The 21,674-nt window shown below is 43.4% G+C and overlaps 1 protein-coding gene across 1 annotated transcript; it reads right to left on the minus strand.

The window, feature by feature from the left end:
• Positions 1-237: 237 nt before the first annotated feature.
• On the minus strand, positions 238-21,193 carry IYD (iodotyrosine deiodinase). Its single transcript, XM_060167947.1, has 5 exons — positions 21,016-21,193; positions 9,571-9,762; positions 6,811-6,970; positions 2,218-2,374; positions 238-420 (listed from the first exon to the last, which is right to left on the minus strand). The coding sequence occupies exons 1-5, from the start codon at positions 21,191-21,193 to the stop codon at positions 238-240; spliced, it is 870 nt and encodes a 289-aa protein (XP_060023930.1).
• Between the last annotated feature and the right edge of the window lie 481 nt (positions 21,194-21,674).

The raw sequence follows: 21,674 nt of genomic DNA on the forward strand, positions 1-21,674 counted from the left end.
AGAACATACCTATTCATCTCTTACTTTGTATGGTTCAGCTAATCACACTATCGGAAGCAGGACTTCTCAGACTCAAAGTGCTGTAGAAAGTGCAAAGGTTTCTTCACACACACAGAGGCCAGCCCCGTGGAGTGGAGTGCCAGGAACACCCAGGGAGAGAGCAGCCTGTACTCCCAAAAGGAACAGGAGAAAGGAGTGGGGGGATCACCTTCCAGCACGTCCCTGCCTGTGTCCTGCCTACACAGTCACCATGATCTGATCCAGAGGTTTCCGTGTGAGGTCAGGCACCGTGGCCTCTTTGCTGGGGTACCCCACAGGGAGCAGTATTAGCAGCTTTTCATTTGCAGGGCGGTTCAGGAGCACCCTCAGACGGGGGCCACAGTTGAGAGGAGTGGTCGTGACAGTCACCAGTCCCGCGTTCTGTAACAGGAGAGGAAAAGAAAACGTTTTAAAGTCAGCAGGCAAAATCCCAGCCTGGGCATGTTCTAGTCCCTATAAGATTTGCTTGTCCCATCATTTCCCTGAAGTTGGGCAGCAAAGAAACGACCAGCTTGGGCCATGGTGTCTTGAATCTTACCTGCCCTCCTCGACCTCCCCAGACCCCACCTTCTCTTAGCCAAACAGTGGGAAGCTTCTCAGAGAAGAAAATACCAGTCATTTTTCACTGATGCTTAAGAAATGGGAATGGTTATTTCATGGAAAGAAATTTGGGGAATCCAACTACACCAAAGGAACGGAAAAACAAAAGGCAGTTCCTGTGGTTATATAACCAACAGTGGAAGCAGAGCGTCATCTCTAGCTGAAAATACCTATGTCCAGTGAGGGAGGACCTAGTGGCCAAGAGGTATGTAAGAAGTAGAGGAAATACTCCACCAACCTCTTCCCAGCCCCCTCGAATAATAAACATCCAATAAAAATCACATGTAACTTCAAGACACTTTCCCAGTTGGCCCTCTCCATCCCCCCCTGCTTTTCCCGTCAGATGCTCATTGCTAAGCCTGGACCAGAAGGAGGTTCTGGAACTGCCTTTGGGAGTCGAGCACGCCTCCAGTCTCTGTGCAATCTGCCCAGACAAGGGCTTCCAGAAGATTCCTTCCTCCTTCACAAATCAAGACCTACACTCAGACTTATGCCTTACAGAAAGCTAGAGGGCAGCAAACTCCACGGTAAAGTGGGAAAAGTTGCTGATGGGAATGCACAGAAGGCACAGGTGAAGGGAACCCGCGCCAAGCCTAAACTGCCTCTTCAGGAACACTGTCTAGGACGGGGACGGTGCCTTGCGGTCTGACGTAGCACAGCAATTCCTTTATCTGTTACAGAGTCGGGAGGTAGATAGGATGCCAGCTCCTTTGGAACAGTTTTTCAAGTCATCTAAAAATATATTCCTCTTTTATGTCACAATGACTATTTTGCAAGTTTTCAGCAAACACATTTTTCTTTGAGATAACAAAGAAGCACAGTTTTTTGGAATCTACTCTCCCTTGAAAGTAGGCTCATTCGCTCTTATAATCCTGTTTGTTTTCTTTATTTCACGTGTTTACTGTCACTCTCCACCCTCTCCCAGGACTGTAGTCCCCGCCAGAACATACAGTTCACGAGGTGACTATTCCTGGTGACTCCTGAGATCTGCCACATAGAAGGAGCTCAGAAAATATCTGTTGAGCGAATGACTTGAATCATGTGAAAGGCAGACCTCAATCCTGCTCTGTTTGACGCTTAGCAGGGCTGTAGCTACTATGTAGATGGAAATTTTTTAAGCACATGGACATCTTTCTAATGCAATACGATGTAAACTCAACTTCTGAGGACAGGAGCTCTATGATAGAGTTCCCCTTATAGCTATTGAATCATCCCACTGGCTCAGACAACAGTAAACACAGCTGAGAAGCCAGGCCCTGGAACTTTCAGGCTCTGAAGCTCTTCATGTGTATTTACTAAAGCCCTTAAAGATTCATGTTGTTACAGATGAAGGCAAACACAGCGACCGTTTTTTGACCCTTAAATAATGTTATAAGTAAATTTCCAGGAAGGATGCCAGCTTGTTTGAAACATCATCCTCACCAATCCAGGTTTCCAGAGGCAGTTTTTACATCAGAGTTCCCTTACTGAGGAATCCCTGTCCCTGAACTAGAAACTCAGCTGAAATTTGCAAATAAAACCACAGTTGGCCCCCAAGTATTAAGTCTCTCTCTTGGGCCCAGTGGGAGGGTGACATACCTGCAGGGCAGCTAGGAGGATGCCACATGCGATGGAAACACTGATCTCGTTATAGTAGTGGATCTTTTTCTTGCCATTTGCAGCAAAACCGTGTACTCGTTTGAAAATGAGAATCAAAATAGGCGCTGTGTCCAAGTACTCCTTAATCCAGTTGGTCCTAAAGGGGGAAAAAAGATATTCAGAATATTTTCTCTTAATGGTTTTTTTGTTCCCTGTTAACCACCTTATATACATTAAAAATAGAAACATTTCCTTGTCTTTTGTTTAAATTGAAAAAGAGTAGGATTTTTGTTCACGTCATGTTTACCTTTTTCTATCCCAAGTCTATCTATCCCAACAGGTATTAATAAGGGCCTAATATAGCAAGACACGGTGAAATGCTGAAAGATACAAAGATAGATCCTATAACCCAGAGGGCAGTAAGCCAAATTTAGCAAACTAAAACCTGGTAAGTGTTGTTAAAGAAATATAAGACAAGGGCCTTAGGAGCCCAAAAATAAAATGTTAGCTTTGAATAAGATTGTCAGAATATTTCCAAAGTTTCTCTTGAGGCGGGACACTGAAGACCAGCTAGAGAAGGGGCATTGGGAAGGGCAGCCCAGGGAAGAGATGAGCAAAGGGCAGAGTCAGAAGGAGAATGCTTGGCCGGACAGGGAATTTCAGAAGCCTGGTAGGCTGGACGATGGTGTGTGTGGTGGGGCACGGGTTGGGAGGCTCGCAGTTTTCATACAGATTTTGCAGGGTGCTGGACTTGGTTCAGCGGGTGATGGAAAGTTATCACAAGCTTCTGAGCAGAAGCATCACGCAATAGGATCTGTTTCAGAAAGAGACGGATTGGTGTGGGCAAAGGACCAGCTCACACGGGACCAGATAGGAGACAAGGGCAATGGCCCAGGAGAACTTGGGGAGTTGTAGAGGCAGGAGCTGACAGATCCGGCACAGGAGTGCACAAGGGAGAAGAAAAAGGTGATGGTGAGTTTGAACCGAAATTCCAGGCGGGCAGATGGTAACGTTCTTAGCCTAGTTATGGAGAAAAGGAAGGAAACTTTTGTGGGAGTGGGAGATAACTCACAGGAGGTATAAATGTTGAGTTTCCATTTTTATTTTCCAGATAAGAGCATATCTTTCTCTGTTTCATTACCCTGCCCGTACATGTTGGCAAACGCTTCACTCTAGCTCAGATATTCAAAGGAAAGATACTCATACAATGCTATATATTGGAATTCTTCCTTAGGGTAAATTATGTCATCAATAAGCAAGAGATAGTCACCACTCATTTCATTCTTAGCTTAGTTACGCTTCCTTGTTTTAAAACACATTAAACCCACGTGTGTATTTTCTACAGCTCCTTGTACACTGCTAATTTCTATACATTACATTCTCAAAGCTACTTTACCATACTTCAACCAGCTTATTCACATGTGACTAGTATCAATTCTTTTTCTCTTTACAAAGTGGGAGAATGTTAATAGTTTACAAAAAAAATCTGGAGTCAACTAGCTTTGCCACGTTGGGCAACCACTCACCTTCTCACAGTTCAGTGCCCTAAATGTAAAATGTGCTATTGTACACTCACCTCCAATGGTTATTGCGACAGTAAAACCAGCCCAAATAGATCAAGTGCTTAGAATAGTACCGAGTACCATGTATGTGTTAGCTAATATTATTATTATTACTATGTATTATTTTACAGTGAATAATTCAAAACAATTGTTAAATATGAGGTGAAGAATAAGCAATTTACTAGGTCAGAGGCAGGTTAGCAATTTTTACTAATCTTTGTACTTATTTTGCCTAGGCATACATTGGTAGCTAGTATTTTGGGTTTGTTCAATTTTGCAAGAATGTATCGTGACATCATATTAGAGCTAATAAAAAGATAGCACCGTGCCGAGGCCTGTTAAGAAAGGACAATTAGCACCGTCCACCTGGGGTGAAGGGTCTCACGCCAGCAGCAGGAGAAGAAGGCTTGACGGGGAGGTTGGACCAGATTGTATATCAAGCCTTTAATGACAGCTATGAGTTTCAGAGTTGACTCAAACTGGCTATCAGGACATATGTTCATTTGTGATGCAATTTAACAGTTATTTAATTACCTACTATGCATCAGCACTGTGCTAGGTGCTACAATATAAGACTTTTTTAAACTAGAGGTCTCTGGACCCTAGAGACACTATATATATATATATATATATATGTACTATATATATATGTGTGTGTATATATATATATAGTGTATATATATACATATATATGTATATGTATATCTGTGTGTGTGTGCACGCATATTGTCTGCAGAGAAAGTCTATAATGTTAATTGGAGTCTCAAGAGTATCTTGGTGTACCACAAAAGTTTCTAAAATATGGTCTATAAAATGAGAAGAAAAGTAGGCCAATAATTAAATAACTATGTGGTAATGGCTATTTTAAATGCACGGAAGGTGTGTATTAGGTGCTTTGAGCACAGAGACAAGAGAGCAACTGATGCTGCCTTCTTTGGGGAGTGACGGGGCTGGCAGCGGGCACACACAGAGCACAGCCTCTCTCTAAGAAGAGAGACTCAACTTTGCCCATCCGTTTTTTCTCATGAATATGCAATGAGATTTACATATTCATTATTAATATCCTACACTTATTCCACAACACAGCCATAAGTTACAACGCCAATAGACATCAATTTCAATAGGGTTTAAATATCTCAGGAAAAAAATTGTCCTCTGGGGCAAATAAATGAGACAGGAGTAGGACTAAGAGGCCATCCTTCTCACCACCCAGCCCTGGCTACCGGAGAAGAAGTCCCACTTTACCCCACAAGATGGAGATCACACTGCATTTTCTTAGGCTTGTGTCACAGCGAGTATTGGATGGCTCGTGCTGGAACTGGCCGCTAAAGGCCCAGAGCTGAGAGCCAGAGGCATGAGTACCTCTACATGCTACGTGCCAAGAACTCGAGCTGGCTTCCCCTCAGGGCCTTCTGAGAGGTCAGGACAAATATCTGTGCCCCATCCCTCCTCATGCTCAGCCTGAGAAGGGGTTAGAAGGGAAAGGAGATGCCTCTGTGGGGAGGGCAGTATTTGTAAACAGGACCCTGTGACCAGCGTTTTAAAATGACAAGGCTGAGCCTGAAAAAATTGAAAGTGACTGTGTTAACTACAAAAATGACTGAGAAATTATGGAATCCATCCTAGATATTGTGTAGGGTGACTGGTCCTCAATGGGAAAAGTGGGATTAACAAACATAGTTAGTTGTAGTTTCCAGAAAAAAAATGAAACCTCGCACGTGTCTACCCGAATACGCTGAAATTTCACGGTAAAGCCAGTTACACTGAATTCCAATCCGCTTCTTCCCTGGAGATAAGGAAGCCTGCAAAATTACTAATGCCTAATGAATATTATACCTCTACTAAATTTGTACTTTTATTAAACATGTACTAAGATGAAAGCCTGCTGAGTGAGATCATGTATGAGACTATTTATAGGAAAATGTAATTTACGTCACTCAAGATCCTGAGAAGTATTTCACAATTTACTAATAATTATATGGGTCATAGCCTATTTATTTACCCGATTCATGTGGCCCTTACTATGTGCCATCACTGTTCTAAGTGCTTACAAATTCATCTAATTTTCATAATGAAGTAGATACTAGACTTATTCCCATTTTACGGATGAGGAAACTGAGGCACAGATAGGTTAATAAGCGGCAGACCTCATATTTGAACCCAAGCACTCTAGCTTCTCAGGCCCTACTCTTAGCCTCTATCTTATTTAATCCTGACACCAAGTTTTTAACATGATCGTTTTGGGTGAGAAAACAGAAGTGTGGTGGTTGATTTTATGTGTCTACTTGACTGGAGGCACCCAGATAGCTGGTTAAACATTATTCTGGGTGTGTCTGTGAGGATGTTTCTGGATGAGATTAACATGTGAATTGGCAGACTGAGTAAAGCAAATTGCCCTCCTCAACGTAGGTGGGCCTCATCTAAACCGTTGCAGCCCTGAATAAAACAAAACAGGTGGAGTAAGGGAGAATTTTCTCCGTCTGCCTGACTGTCTTTAAGCTGCGACATCAGTCTTCTCCTGCCTTTGGACTCAGACTTGGACTGCAACTTACACATTGGTTTTCCTGGTTCCTAGGCCTTTGGACTCAGATTGGAACTATTCCATCGACTCTGCTGGGTCTTGGGACTTCTCAGCCTCCATAATCACTTGAGCCCATGATTTATAATAATTCTCTTTCTCTCTATGTTTCTCTCTATCTCTCTGTGTGTGTCTCTCTCTCCATTGATTCTGTTTCTCTGGAGAAACCAGACTAGTGCACTTAGAGGGAGTAAGCAAATGCCTAAGGTCTTGCAACTGGAAAACCAGAGCTAAGACGTGAACCCAGATGGGATTCCAGTCGTCATCCCTCACCCCTGCGCAATACGTGTGCTCAAGGCAATTCAGCAGTGAGGCCTGAGTTAATTTCCATTATTTCTTCCACAGGTAAAATGAAACTTTTTAACACCTAAAACAAAACCAGAAAACTGAAGTCATAGTTATTTCATTTTAGGAAGCCAAACCAAACAAGCCTAATTCTACCCACTTTTGTACCTCAGTTTCTTCAGGTCTGAAACCCATTGAGGTCCCATCCTCTTCAAGTAGTTTATTTCCTCTTCCTCCTCAACGATCTCCCGAATCTTATGCTTCACGTCTGGGTCCTTCACAACCACAAAGGTCCAGGGCTCTGTGTGGGCCCCACTTGGGGCTGTTCCTATCACCCATTAAATTAAAATCAGAAATTAAAACTGCAAGAAAAATCTGAGTCTGTTAATTAAGAATAAACGTAACTCATAGTTGCTCAAAATGAAGTTAGATCACCTGACACACAAAATGCCTGGCGGTAGCCTCTGGGATGTTGCTGCCAGGCCCGTTTTGTTCAGCATCTCTGTCAGGGTCTCCAAACCAACTAACTGAGATCAAAGCCAGTAGTTCCCAGGTTTGCGGAATTTATCACTGCTTCTCTGATCATGTGAGAGAAAACATCCCTAGGCACTACTCTGTGACCAATAAGGGAACACAGATGGGAAGCTCTGATAGCTAAAAGCCTCCAAAATGCTGTTTGTTTTGATATTCTTGAAAAATGATCAAGTCAGGAAGTTTATTGGAAATGGCAAAATTTAAATGGCAAATGGTTTCAAAAGGATCTCCAAAAGGCAATTGAACTATAAATTGTTTAGTGCCTATATCAAAGTTCTGAGTGTGGCACTGTGGGGTTTGTGGCCCTGTTGTGAACACATGAGAACTCTTGGCCCTGGGCACTCAGACACACAGCAGAGTGTCTTCCAGCTCTTACAGGTTTTGGGAAACCTCAGCCCACCCTTGGATCAGTCCCAATATCCCAGACAAAGCTTCATAGTGCATCATGGGACCCAAGGAGCTTAAGTTCCCTTTAAGATTCCAGCCAGCAGCACTTCCCTGGTGGTTCCGTGGGTAAGACCCTGTGCTCCCAATGCACGGGGCCTGGGTTCAATCCCTAGTAGGGGAACTAGATCCGACATGCATGCTGCAACTAAGAGTTCGCATGCCACAACTAAAGATCCCACATGCCACAACTAAGACCTGGCACAGCCAAAATAAATAAATAAATATTTTTTAAAAAAAGATTCCAGCCATGGGCTGGCCCAGCTTCTGATCTGGGTGTCACCTCTCTGTCCTAGAAATGGACAGAAGTAGACCACGGTTTCTAGAAGTTTCTAGAAGTAGACCACGGTGACCCACTGGTGGTATATTTCAGAAGCAAGTATTTCTTTCTTCCTAGTGAGTAGTTCAATGGCATAAACTCTACAGGAGGGGTCTCAGGCCTGCCAGCCTTGATGAGTTTACCATCCACAAGTCCCCGTGGTAGAGAGGGCATGATTAAACTGAAATGCAAGTCAAATCTAAACATAAAGCCCAAATTTCTGAACAGAGGGATTCCAGTTCACTTTGTACATGTCGTCTGTTCACTAAATATTGGTGTCACCAAACACAAGAAATAAATTGCCCCTTAATGTTTTCAATTATGCCAAACCTCTCTGAATGTCATATGCACACACCCACATATTTAGATACAGATCTATACACAGAAGAAATTTAGTAACTGCTATTAGTTAGATAAAGGACTCACCAATCTAGTGTATTTGTGTTCTTAACTGAAGTGAACTGTTTTATTCTTACTTCCTTTTAATTTGGGCAATGGGTTTATAATAGTCATGCAATAATTTCTGCAAATGAACTTGAATGTGATTTATATAAGAGTAAGAATCCAATCAGAGGAGACTCTCAAATAGGGGGCTTTCTCATATCTCCTCTCCCTTTTTCTATAATTCTCATCTATTCCTCTGGGAATAGATATTAATTTACATTGAAAATGCATTTGGGGGACTTCCCTGGTGGTCCAGTGGTTAAGAATCCGCCTTCCAATGCACGGGACGTGGGTTTGATCCCTGGTCAGGGAACTAAGATCCCATATGCTGTGGGGCAACTAAGCCCGTGCGCTGCAACTACTGAGCCCCAGTGCCACAACTGAGCCCGCTCGCGGCAACAAAATATCTTGCTCGCCACAATGAAGATCCCGCGAGCCGCAACTAAGACCCGAAGCAGACAAATAAATAAATAAATAAAAAGCAAAAGAGGGGGAAAAATGTTTGCCTTGCTTTGATTTATTTTGTGAATTCACATGAATATATTTTGCTAGTTCATTAGAATACAGTACTAGAGCATCATGGTGTGTAATATAAGAAATTTGGTTCCCAAAAGAGAAATGTATAAATGTGTGTGTGTGTGTGTTTTAAGGTGAGGTGAAAGTAAGGATGTTTCTTTTCTGATGTATAATACTGTGTTCAGAAATTTTCATTCTTCAAAAATTTTATAATGTTGAATAATTTCAGAAGTTTTGAACTGTTGTCACATCTGCTCCCGAGAAGTTTGTAATAGTTAAAAGTTTGTAGAGGGCTTCCCTGGTGACACAGTGGTTGAGAGTCCGCCTGCCGATGCAGGGGACACGGGTTCGTGCCCCGGTCCGGGAAGATTCCACATGCTGCAGAGCGGCTGGGCCCGTGAGCCATGGCCGCTGAGCCTGCGCGTCCGGAGCCTGTGCTCCGCAACGGGAGAGGCCACAACAGTGAGAGGCCCGCATACCGCAAAAAAAAAAAAAAAAAGTTTGTAGAAAGTGGAAATCATCTTGTGCTTGGCAATCAGTCAACACCTGGGTAAGACTTTACAGGTAAACGTATCATTCCAGGCTTTATTCACTGTGTTTGAACTTCAACATTGCTCCACTATTGTCACTTGTAGCGGATGTTCTCAAAGACCCACTGTGCACTTACAGACCTGCTGCTTTGATGACATTATCAATCACTTCCATTGGGACTTGCTCATTACTTATGAATCTAACAGACCGTCTCTTATTGAGAAGTTCATAAAATTCCTGGGATCTCATAAGCATTTCCTTCTCAGGATACCGGGTGTGGGAGAATGGGATGTGTTCCACCTCTTCCTCTGACACTTGCCAGTCATCAGCGTCTGCCAGTAAGAACAAGGAAGACAGCAAATTAGAGGATCTCTCTTGGTCATGAAGGGGAGTGCAATATGCCCCTCCCCCAAAATATGTCTCTTTAGCATAAGAATTATTTTGAGTTAACTATTTTTAGGAAACGCAGACCACAGGAGAAGTTCTGAAAACCCGAGTAGAAGTCACCCTATTGTAAGAGACATTTATAAAGGAAATCTCTATTTGGAAGTGTTTCCCTCTCTGTACCAGGAAGAGAAGGATGATTCTAAATCACAAGAAACTCTTGTCAACAGAGAAGGTGTGGACTTAAATCTCTGTAACAATCTTACCCTTGTTTGTTCTGCTTTTCCTGACAACCTCCCCTAACTGGGTCTCCCCAGTCCCCAATGCCTTTCTTCTGTCTTTATCTGAAGATGGATTAAGGTGGTGGCTAAGGCTGTTTGGGGGAGTTACTCAGTTTTCCTGGGTCTCTCCCATGTACACAAGAGATATACATGTTATTAAACTTCTGTTTGTTTTTCTCTTGTTAATGTGTTTTTATTATGGGGGAGTGGTGGTCTCAGCCAGAGAAAATTATTTTTACTCCCTTATAGTCGTAAGGTGGTCACTGGGGAGAAGGAAATAAAGTTCTCAAAATATCTGTAAGGTTATGAGCTCAAAAACATCAAGCAAGAGTGAGAAAAATAGGTCTACAGAATCCTTAAACTCTGATCTTGACTGTCCTTCAAAGCCCAGACTGGTTATAAATCAAGAAAAAGAAAATTTTTATGTACATAAAGATGAAAAATGTAAATTTCTGTTAATGGTGAACTAACTTATTTGAAACAATCTCCGTTGGCTGAAAACCACTAAGATCTTTTTTTTTTTTTTTTTGGCCAGATCTTAGTTCCCCGAACTCATGCCCCCTGCAGTGGAAACATGGAGTCTTAACAACTGGACCACCAGGGAAGTCCCCTGAAAACCACTAAGATCTTGAAATAAATAATTTTTTATAAAGCCGTTTTAAATTCTTTGAGTTACTGACAGCATAGTAAGAAATTCCCAGGCCAAAAGTGAAGGGAAAATATGATCCTGCAGAAGTAAATAAGCACAGACGCTGCATTTGCCCTGATAACATCTGCCAATCCCAATATATTTGAATTTTTATTTTTATATTTTCAGGGATCAAGCTGGACAGAAATCAAAGCCCAGGTCCATATACGATGGGAAGTCTAACAAGCTGGGACCCCAAGACTACATCCTTAGAAAAACTAAGAACCAGAAATAAATCAGGGACTTTCCTGGTGGTCCAGTGGTTAAGTCTGCACTTACATTGCAGGGGACACGGGTTCCATCCCAGGTCAGGGAACTAAGATCACTCATGCAGCATGGCACGGCCATAAATAAATAAATCAGCCCCCAAGAGTTTATAACATTTTGATGGGTCCTGCCTCAAACCTGAACTTGGAATAGTGTGGTCCTGCCTGAAAATACCCCCATTACCCAGCAGAAGCAAATGCCAATATATAAATAATTTTAAGTACAATTATCAGCAACACATAAAAGACAACCAGACATACAAGAAGAGTATCTTGAGCAAGAAACAGCAGAATAGGTTTTTAAAAATAGAGTCAGACACCAAATTCTCCAAATATTGGAATTATCAGACTCAAGAGATAAAACAACTATGATTACTAGGTTTAGAGGGGGGAAAAAAAAGACAGACATATATAAATCTGTAGGGTGCAGGAAAAGATGAAAAGTGACATAGAAAATATTTTAAAATAGAACTTTTAGAACTGAAAAATAAAATAATAGAATTAAGAACTTGGTGGGTGGGTTTAATAGCAGGTTAGACATACCTAAAGGAAGAATTAATGAACTGAAGACAACTCAGAAGAAAATATCTAGACTAGAGCAAGGAAAGACCAAAAGACAGAAAACATAAAAGAACAATCAAGAAAAAATAAAGCAGAGCGAGAATGTTCTAATATACGTGATGATAGTGACAGCAGGAGATGGGAAAGAGGATGTGGCAGAGACCATATTTGAAAGAGAATATCTGATATGAAAACTTGATGAAAAATGCCAGATCTACAGATTCAAGAGGCCCAGTAAATCCCATGCAGTATAACAGAAAAGAAGCCCACACCTTTTATAATCAAATATAAAATCTTAAAATCAGCCAGAGGAAAAAGAAAGATTCCCTTAGGAAGAGGCCTGGATGGCTTCATGAGGGAGTTCTACCAAACACTCACAGAACAATTATTGCTAACTTTTCTCCAACTCTTCCCAAGAATAGAAATAGAGGACACATCCGCCACCCACTCATTCTATAAGACTAGCGCACACTTACTACCAAGCCTGACTAGGACATTAAAAGAAAGAAAAGCTACAGGCTCAACTTTCTCATAAATATAGATGCAGAAAGTCCTAACCAAAATATTAGTAAACAGAATTCAACAATATCTAAAAAAACAATACACTTTGGCCAAGTTGGGATTACCCCAGGAATGCAAGGTTAACTTAACATGAGAAAAGCAATGTTGTTTGTTACATTCACAAGCTAATAATCGCTGTAATGCAGAAAAGGTGTCTGATAAAATTTGGCATTCATCTCTTACTAAATTGGGGTAGAAAGGAACTTTCTTAACCTGATAAAGTCTAACTATGGGGGAAAACACCAAAACAATCCAGAACCAACTACATAGTTAGTGGTGAAACATTGAAACTCTTCCATCAGATATTGAAAATTAATGAATATTGCCTGTTCTCACCACAGTTCTAATTATGAAAGACTAATTTTTGAAGCTTTTAGAAAAGAATATAGGAGACTATATTCATGACCCTGTAGAGAAGAAGGATTTCTTAAACAAGATACAAAAATATTAACCATAAGAAAAAAATCTGTTCAATTTACCTACAGCAAAGTTATCTTTACACCTGCCTGCTTCTGCCACTTCTGGTTTCCCCCATTTCCTTCCTGTTCAAAGAGCTGTAGCTCAAGATCTTACAGAAGATGAAGATGCAATGGAGGATTCAATAGCTGAAGCTGAAACTCTACCTCTGAATACGCGTGTTCTTCATTCCTTTCAAACCCATGAGTAGACAATACTTTTGATCTGAACTACAAAGATTTAAATGTGAACTACAAAGATTTCAACTGAAAGAAATTCTAAGATGCAGTATTCAAAAAGTTAAAAAGTGTTAAAAATAGGAATGCTTTGAATGGAGTATATATACATATATTTATATATATACTCCTTGCTTATCTTGAATTAGCCTTGGATTTCTGATTGTTGTTGGACTTCATCAACTCCCAGAATCTAGGAGGCAAAAGATACCAAAGAGGCTACTACAGAAAGTGGACCTCGGTACATCAAACCAGAATGAGTTGAGGTGAGTTGGACTTTTCAGGGAATTTTAATCACATAAATAATGTTTCACCAGGAAGTCTGCCCAAGAAATAGACACTGAAAACATCAGTGGACTCTAATGAGTAGATGGTTTTACACAGAGGCTGAAGAATTTCCTGAATCTGCTCTGATGTTTTTCAGCCTGACGGGGACCGGTGCAGAGAAGCCGTATCACCAGTAGGAGGCAACTCCTACTTAGATAAGAACAGATAATCAGAGTCCGCGATGATAAAATTGCTGAAAATGCCCAGCACTTAACTTTCATTAAAGTAACAAATTTAGATTGTTTTAAACCATTAAGGTTTATTTGTGTGCATGTGTATGCCTTACCTGAATTATTATTGTACTACCTAAACTGTGTCTTTAGAAAACTGAATGTAATGCTATCACATATCTTCATCATTCACAAACACCCAAAAGCCAATGAATATTTGCCTGATATAATGTATATCCCATGCCTTCCACTGTGTGATAGAAAATAATTAGTCGTTACTTCCTTCTCTGAGTAGATACAAATCCACTTTGACGCCATAGATTAACTGATGTTCTGGTTATGATTCTGATTCTTGTGACATTTACTAAAGAATTTTCACTTCCAGTAATGGTTATTTACATAATTTACCAAACCTCCAAAGTAAAGAAAGCTAAAATCCTTAGTAAAATACATATAGAACGTTTTCTTCTAAGTACTGAAGAGCTAATCTGTGACTGTAGAACATCACAGTCAAAATCTGGGTGAAGGTTAGTACCCACAGGGGTAGATCGGCACTCAAATGTCCAGAGAATATTTTCCATTTACCTAGATACCGCCATGAGGCTGAGCTGAGATAAAAGGATGGTGACCAAAGTCAAACCCCCAGGGCCATCCAGGGCCTGAAGATTTATGTTACAATAGTAAGAGTAAAATGTAAGTAATCCAGCCCTGGTGTCTTAGAGCCTAAGGTAATATCCTGTGAGTGATCCAGGGAAACGTAAGCCTTGAGCTCAGATTAAAGTTGCCCCAGAGTGTGAGGACGTTGCTCTTCTGATAGGTGAAAATGTGAATATTCCCTGGAATAAGTAACAGTATCCTAGACCTCAAAAAAAATTTATATGTAATTTTCCAATAGAATGACCAGCAAAGAAGTAATTCCCATAAAATTCAAATTAATAGTTACTTCTATAGGTTATGGAAGAGGTTGTTACTGGGGAGGAACATATAGGGGTTTATGGAGTATTGGAAATTTATATTTCTTGATCTAAGTGATAACTATATAGATTTTTGCTTAAAATTATTTGTTAAGCCATTCATCTATCTTTTATACACTTTCTAGTAAGCATATTACATTTCACAATTAAGGGTTTTGGTTTTTTTTAATGAGAAGGCCATAGAAACGAATTACCAAAAACACCCACAAGGATAGTTCAACTGACTACAACTATTATATTGATTTAAGGACATCTGAAAAAAAAAGAAAAGACACATGACACTTTCTTAATGAGATAAGAGGATGAGAGATGAACCATCTGGGGAAGGTGGAACAAAAGTAGAAATAGGAATGAATGGGCACAATTAACTTCTCCTGACCAGGCAGCAATTCTTCATGGAGCCAGAACTATAGCCTAGGTTTCTTAACTCCTTAATCAGTGGTTTTTCCCCCAATACAGTAATCCGTAATCCTCCCTTATCAGAGGTTTTTCTTTCTCAGATTTCAGTGTCCCATGTCCAGCTGTGTTCTGAATATATGAAACGGGAAATTCAAGAAACAAACAATTCATAAGTTTTAAATTGTGCACCATTCTGAGTAAGATGATGAAATCTCATGGCTGTCCTGCTCCATCCTCCCACCCACGTGAATCATCCCTTTGTCCACGTATCCACCCAATTAGTCGTATCCACCCAATTACTCACGTCGTAGCCTCTCTGTTGTCGACTGTCAGGATACTGCTTGTGTTCAAGTAACCCTGATTTTACTTAATAATGACCCCAAAGCACATGAGTAGTGATGCTGGCAATTTGGATATTCTCTTACTGTGTCTGATTTATATTCAAGTTTATCATAGGTACATACATACAGGAAAACACTTAAGGTTTCAGGCATCCACTTGGGGTCTTGGAACGTATTCCCTGAGGATAAGGGAGGACTGCAGTAAACGTCCAGTAGGCAAGAGGGAACGCTCGTGAAAAGGGGACTTCAAAGACACTGAGAACCCAACTACAATACCAAAAGGGACCACGGTTAGCTCATAGCTAGTACTGAGAAACTTCTTTTTTTATGCTTTACTAGCCGGGGCAGTGGGGACCCACACTGTATACATTTTTTTTAACTTTTATTTTATATTGGAGTACAGCCAATTAACAATGTTGTGCTAGTTCCAGGTGCACAGCAAAATGCCTCAGCCATACACACGCGTATCCACCCTCCTTCAAATACTCTTCCCATCCAGGTTGCCACGAAACGTGGAGCAGAGCTCCCCATGCCACACAGCAGGTCCCTGCTGGCTTGAGGAAGTAAGTGTGATGGGAGAGTGGCAACAGCTATCAGCTTTCTAGCAATCCACTCTGAACCGAGCCCAGATGTCATCAGTATCAACCCTGAACCTTATCAAACGTGTCAGCAAAGACTTCAGCACCAGTGATACTCCCACGCCATTTGTCATGAAGTCCGGCAACCTCCGCAGTCAGTAAGTGGAAAATGAGCCAATGCATGCAAGGTCTCTTTAACTTCGGGTCCCTTCGGCATCTGTGTAAACTAAAGGCAGCGGAGCGGCATGACGGCAGTTTCTGCAGCAGCTGAAGTCCAGGGTCGGCGCTCCGACTCTAGCGACTCTAGCGGAATGAAGGGGCTGCTCCCTGAGCTTTATCAGCACAGCCTTATCTCTGAGCACAGCAGACAAATGGTCCCAACCACCACTGGGCTGGATTGTCCAGAAGGGCTATCCAAGCAGAGCACTGGGGCGCTGCTCTTCCCGGAGCCTCTCCCAGGGCAGAAAGCCTACGCTTGGCCTGGGGAAAGGGGACAGGCTGAGCCAGCTGGGAAAGAAGCTCCAGGGGATCTCAGGGCAGTGAACCCATAAAAAAGGCACAGCTCTCTCCTTCCTCTTGAACTCCTGACTGCCCCCAAGGCATAAGCCCTCACCAGAGGGAAGAGAACAGCCTCTGTTCCGCAGCTGTCCCGCCTCCACCCTAGACCAGCCAAGCAACGCTGGGGGATTCATTCAAGCTGTGGAGCCCACATATCCTAAAATAAACGCACGCTACAGTGGTCTGCCTTTAATGTAAGCCCTGTGCTGCCATACATGGGGTTTGCTATTGACACCAAGACCAACACACCTTTTATCATTGCTTTAATGCCGAGGAATCCTAAATTGCTCCGTAATTAGGTTTAATGACCAAGTAATTCTAGGCCACGGCTATCCTTTAATGTTTAGCTTAGAGGCATTTTTTCTGGCTGCATCTCTACGGGAATTGCTTTTGTGTTTTTGCAGTTCTACTTCAAAATCTTTGCAAATGGGCCAAATGTTTTCCAGCTATTAAACTACAAGGCCAATTTGTGTCATGTCACCCTTGTTCCCTCTCTGCAATTTTTGGGAAGGCTTGAGCACCAGTATTAATAAGGCTCAGGGTGACATGGCTCTCACAGTAGACAGATTCTGATGGTGGCAATGAGAGCAGCTTCAAGGCTCAACACCGGCTCAGAGAACTCCTCCTTCCCACTGTCTCGGCCATCGCTCTGCTTCCTACGTGGGCCTCTCAGCCATTCAACTCCCTGACTGCAATATAGACTCACTACCTCACTAGCAGCAGCAGGGGGGGGTTGGGGGCTGGGGAGTCTGCGGATGTCCAGATGGAAAGGCCTTGAAGAAAGCAACGCTATCCCAGGTGAAGTTGACAGAACTTGTTTTCTGAGCCCCTTTACCTCTCGTGGTGTCCCCGGTGTCCCCAGTGTTCTGTACTGAGCTTCACTCTCCCCAGCAGAACCCACCCAGACTTGATCCCAAGGACAAACATCTCCATTCAAGTCCTTTCCTTTCCCTAACATTCTCTCATCTGAATTTGAATTTACCTGTCCTTTGTCCTAGAACCATAATGTCTTACAGGAGCCCTGGTAGACCAGCCTTTTAAAATTAGCCATGCAGAAGTATGCACACGTAGGTGTGCCAAAGAATGATGAAATGCAAAGATGAAGCTGAATTTTTTGCTTCCTGGGGCAAAGGAAATCTGTGCTGGTCATGACTGCTGCCCTTACATAGTGTTTTTGTCAGTGGTGTGCTGGTAAACCAGCACTCTGAGAAGAGGGAAAAAAGAGCCCTGGTTTATAGCACTTGCCAATTTCCATAGAGTAAACACTCCCATGATGGCCCGATCTCAAGCTATTGGCAATTGAACAAATGGCCCACAAATTTCCTGAACATTTGTCATTGGCTCTCGCTAGCCCCATAGGCTAGCTCTTGCACACCACTTGGTTGGGAAGCATGGAGTGCAGGCATTGGTGGACTTCCAGGCATGTAAGAGGGTTGATATCATCTGCAGGGACAGTGTTACTTGGTTGAGACTGTTGTTGACTGGTTGGCCCTCAGAGGGGCTGGTCCTGGAGTGAATCCATCTCTGATTGGTTGACTTATTAAGCTTTTACTGAGATGTGTTGTCATTGATCCAATGAACAGGTTCGAAACAGCTGCCTATGGGTATATAAAAATCTGTCCTTGCCCAAGTCCGAGGGAACATTTTTATTCTCAGGTGTTGCCCACACCAGATAAAAATGTTAACAAAGGCTTTTTTAGTGGTCACTGGGACAATCAAAATTTCAGTTAGAATAATAGCTTCTGGATGGCTAGTGAAGCTGAGTGAAGAAAATCCCCACTAACATTAAAATGGACACATCTTAGTAAGATGTGTTTCCTGTATCTTTTTCTCCTGTTTCCAGTTCCATGAGCTTTCATGAATCTGGGCCTGACTAGAGAATTTTTGTTCAGTATTTCCCATTCATTTTAGGGAAACGATCTGAGGTTTCCACTTTGAGATTAAATACCAATCATTTCTCCTCCTCAGACCTCTGCTACAGATAAACAGGGAACTGAAATGCATTAACAGGATGCCATGTGTGACTGGTCCCCAGAGGAAGTCTGTGTCTGACTTCTAATCTGCATGTCTTCTCTGTACCCCCGACCCTTCCCCCCACCCCGTCCCTCCACACAGGCTGATTCCTTGATCTATGAATGTCGAATAGGAATTCTTTGTGAATCAGAGCTGGCGGAAGCTAGATTGGTACCCATATATTCTTTAACTCACACTAGAATGGCCCACAATACTTATTTTACTGTTTTGTCCCTGATTGTTAATTTTCAAAATGGTTTGAATCTGGTATCTATTTGCTGTTATCAAAACCATCTCATGTTTCCTTGATAATGGAATCCCTTCTCTTCTCCAATTATACATCCTCTCTTAGACTGTGTCCACCCACCCAATGGTTAAGAGCAGGGACTTGGGTGGCAGAGGAGACTGAGTTTAAACATTAGTCCTTACCTACCACCTGTGTGACTGTGTGACCTCAGTAAGTATCACTTATGTAAACAACAAAAATCCCAACAAGAGACTGTGAACTCTGCACTCTGGGAAGATTTGCTCACGGCTGCCGAGCGGCCACTATGTGTTCAATTCATTTCTCTGTGTGAGGAAGAGAGAGTGGAGAGGCAGAGGATTGAAAGTGAATCATTAGGTGGAGAAGCAGAAGGGGGCCATACAGCTTTGTTCTCTGTTCCCAACCTTCAGGCTCAGCCCCAGGTCCCCGGTTCCCCACCAGCCTTATCACCCCCTCTGTATCCCTCAAACTCTTGGGTCTTCAAATCCAGCGGCCTTTGCTCCATACACACTACCTCTGATCTCTCAGGGAATGTTTAACCCTGCTGGCCATCTCCTGCCCCCTCTGTTCTGGGTCATTCTTTTGGAAAAGCAGCCTAGCGAATTGCCTGTAGGCCTGGACTCGAGCCAGCCTGCCTGGGTCCTGACTCTACCACTAATTGCTTGGGCAGGTGACTTAGCCGATTTGAGCCTCAGTTTCCTTATCTGTAATATGGATATGATAATAGTGCCTGCCTCACTGTATTGTTATGAAGACTAAATGATTCACCGTATGTAAAAGTGACATTGGATACCAGAAGCACTATGTGAGGGCTTGTTATTACTACCCTGGCCCTCCTTTCCCACGCCTTGTTTTCTGAGTCCATTCCTTCCAGCAGTTCCTCTTATCTGAAGGTGCCCCCCGCCAAGTTCTAACCTCAGCCTTCTCTCTAGCAATACCCCCCAGTGAATTCATTAGTTTTCCAAGTTCCAAGCATCACCCCTATGCTGGTGACTCTCCAGTCAGTGTCTATGGCCTGGATCCCTCACCTAGAAACCTCCCTGCCTTTCTGCTTCAATGGGTCACTATTCTCTCAAATCCAACACGTCCTGCACTACATTCAACAGCTTCCCCTTTAAACCGGATCCCCTTCCCGCACCCATTGATGACAGTTGTTATTCTGATTCCTCCAGTCTCCAAATCATGCCCACTTCTCCCTCTGTTCTTGCCTAATTTATTTCTAGACCCTGTTCTTCCTTGACCATCCCTCTAGTTCACCCCTTCCTCTGCATCGCACTGGCGCCACCGCCCAGCCCATCATTACTGGAACAGATCCTTACTCAGCTTCACAGTGGGTCTCGTGCTCATTCAACGGAAGTGCTTCTCAACTGGCATAATTGGCATTCGGGGTTAGTGGGGGAGAGTAAGAGGCTGCCCTGCCAGGAGGCTGCCTGAATTTGGATCCTCCTGGGCAGTACATTCAGCACTGCTGGCTCCCAGCACTGAGTGCCAACTCTATACCCCATCCCCCAATCCTGAGGTTAGGACAACTTAGAACACACACACACACACACACACACACACACACACACACACACACACTTCCAGGTGGCCTCTGTTAGAGGGAGGGAGGGTGGAGGCATTACTAACCCAGCTGAGAGTCACTGAGCCTCTTCCAAGTCAAATCCATCCCCCAAAACCACCTCAGATAAACCTCAAACACAGGTTACTCAAAGCTCCTCCAGAACGTCTCCCTTCCTGCCTGCCTCCTTCATCACCCCTTCTTTCTCAGGTCAGCCATGCCCCGGCCCGCCCTCAACACCCCACTTCATTTTCACCCCTCCCCTGGTCAGTACAGTCCTTCCATCTTCTTGACATCTTTCCCTGGGGTTCCGGGCTCAGGCGCTTCCTGTGCCTCTTAGCCTCCTAACCTTTGTATTCATATCCTAGTAATGCCCCAGACCTGGTTCAGCCTTTTTCTAGCTGCCCCACCAAACCCCCAAGCCTTCTCAAAACACCTTACAATCAGTTCCACCCAGGTCGTCTCTGTTTTACTCTCTGTCGTTTGCCTGTTGATGGCCTTGTCTACTGAATTGGACACTCAGGTTGGAGGACAGCAGCCACTCTTATCTGTGACCCACAGGGCTGGTGCAATGAAGGGTAGCGAGCCCCTACGCAGATGCCCCTTTTTTATTCCAAAGTTCTTGATCAAAACCTGACCACTTAACCCGCAGCCCCCGCAGCCTGTGATGTGCCCCTTCAGAAAGATTTTAGCAGCCTCAGAGGACCGGAGCCAGGGAAAATGTCGCCCCCTCAACAGCTTTTTCCTGAGGACCCAGGAATAAAGGGAGCTGGGTGCCAGGAGGTGACAAGCTGACCGCCAGAGAGAAACGATGTCTCTGTCACACACTGATTTGTTTACATGGCAGAAGCTGATGATGAAACTGACCTGCCTGTGTTTCTTCCTCTCCGTAAGCCCCACCATCCACTTGCCCTCATCATAAAAATACAGAAGTTGGAAACCAAGCAACATGGCCAGTGTCTTTACCTTCTTCCAGCTGGTGGACGTCAGTGCTGTCTTTCAAGTCTTCATCCACCCAGGGGCGAGCCTCGGCCCTGGCTCTAGGCTCCCCCTTCCTTCTCTGGGTTCCTCCATCAGCATTTTGAAAGATCCACACCATCAAAAGGCAGACAACTGCTACCAAGACTGAAGTCAGAAGAAACATGGCGCGGAGGCTGATTCTGAATGGGGCCAATACTTCCGAGGCCGGTATTTAAACAAACAGGGACAGGAGTGGGGAATGCTGGGAGATGGAGTGAAGGAAGGAGAGGGGGGCCGGGGGAAGGAACAGAGTGAACTCGCTGACTCTGCAAGGACTTTGCAAAGGAGAAAAGATCGCAGCCGTGTGTCCCGGGTGTGCTGTGGCTCTGGGAATGCACTGGTGCGTGAACTTTTTTAAACTGTGCGCTCCATCAATATCTTCTTAGACAGTAATTGCCAGGATTTGAGATCTTACCAGCAGTGGTGGAAAGGGTTTACTCCTCCTCCTGTGGATTCTCTCTGAGAGCAGTGTGTCTTCAGCTGGCCCGAAGCTAGGAATCACCTGGAGTTGGCCCCTTCTCAACCAATCTCCATGCCCCTTTTGAGCGATTACCAAATCTCCTGGGATCTTGTCCTGGGGTTTTGGAGACGGGGAAGGATTGCCT

Source organism: Lagenorhynchus albirostris, chromosome 12 (genome assembly GCF_949774975.1).
Source record: "Lagenorhynchus albirostris chromosome 12, mLagAlb1.1, whole genome shotgun sequence".
In the NCBI taxonomy this organism is placed as follows: Eukaryota; Metazoa; Chordata; class Mammalia; order Artiodactyla; family Delphinidae; genus Lagenorhynchus; species Lagenorhynchus albirostris.

What these genes read in the sequence shown, in the direction of transcription:
- IYD (XM_060167947.1), bottom strand. Translation starts at nt 21,193, where the DNA reads ATGTTTCTTCTGACTTCAGTCTTGGTAGCAGTTGTCTGCCTTTTGATG. An exon ending in CGTCCACCAGCTGGAAGAAG is followed by an intron (nt 9,763 to 21,015) that starts GTAAAGACACTG and finishes TCTTACTGGCAG; the next exon opens with ACGCTGATGACTGGCAAGTG. An exon ending in TAATGTCATCAAAGCAGCAG is followed by an intron (nt 6,971 to 9,570) that starts GTCTGTAAGTGC and finishes AATGGGTGATAG; the next exon opens with GAACAGCCCCAAGTGGGGCC.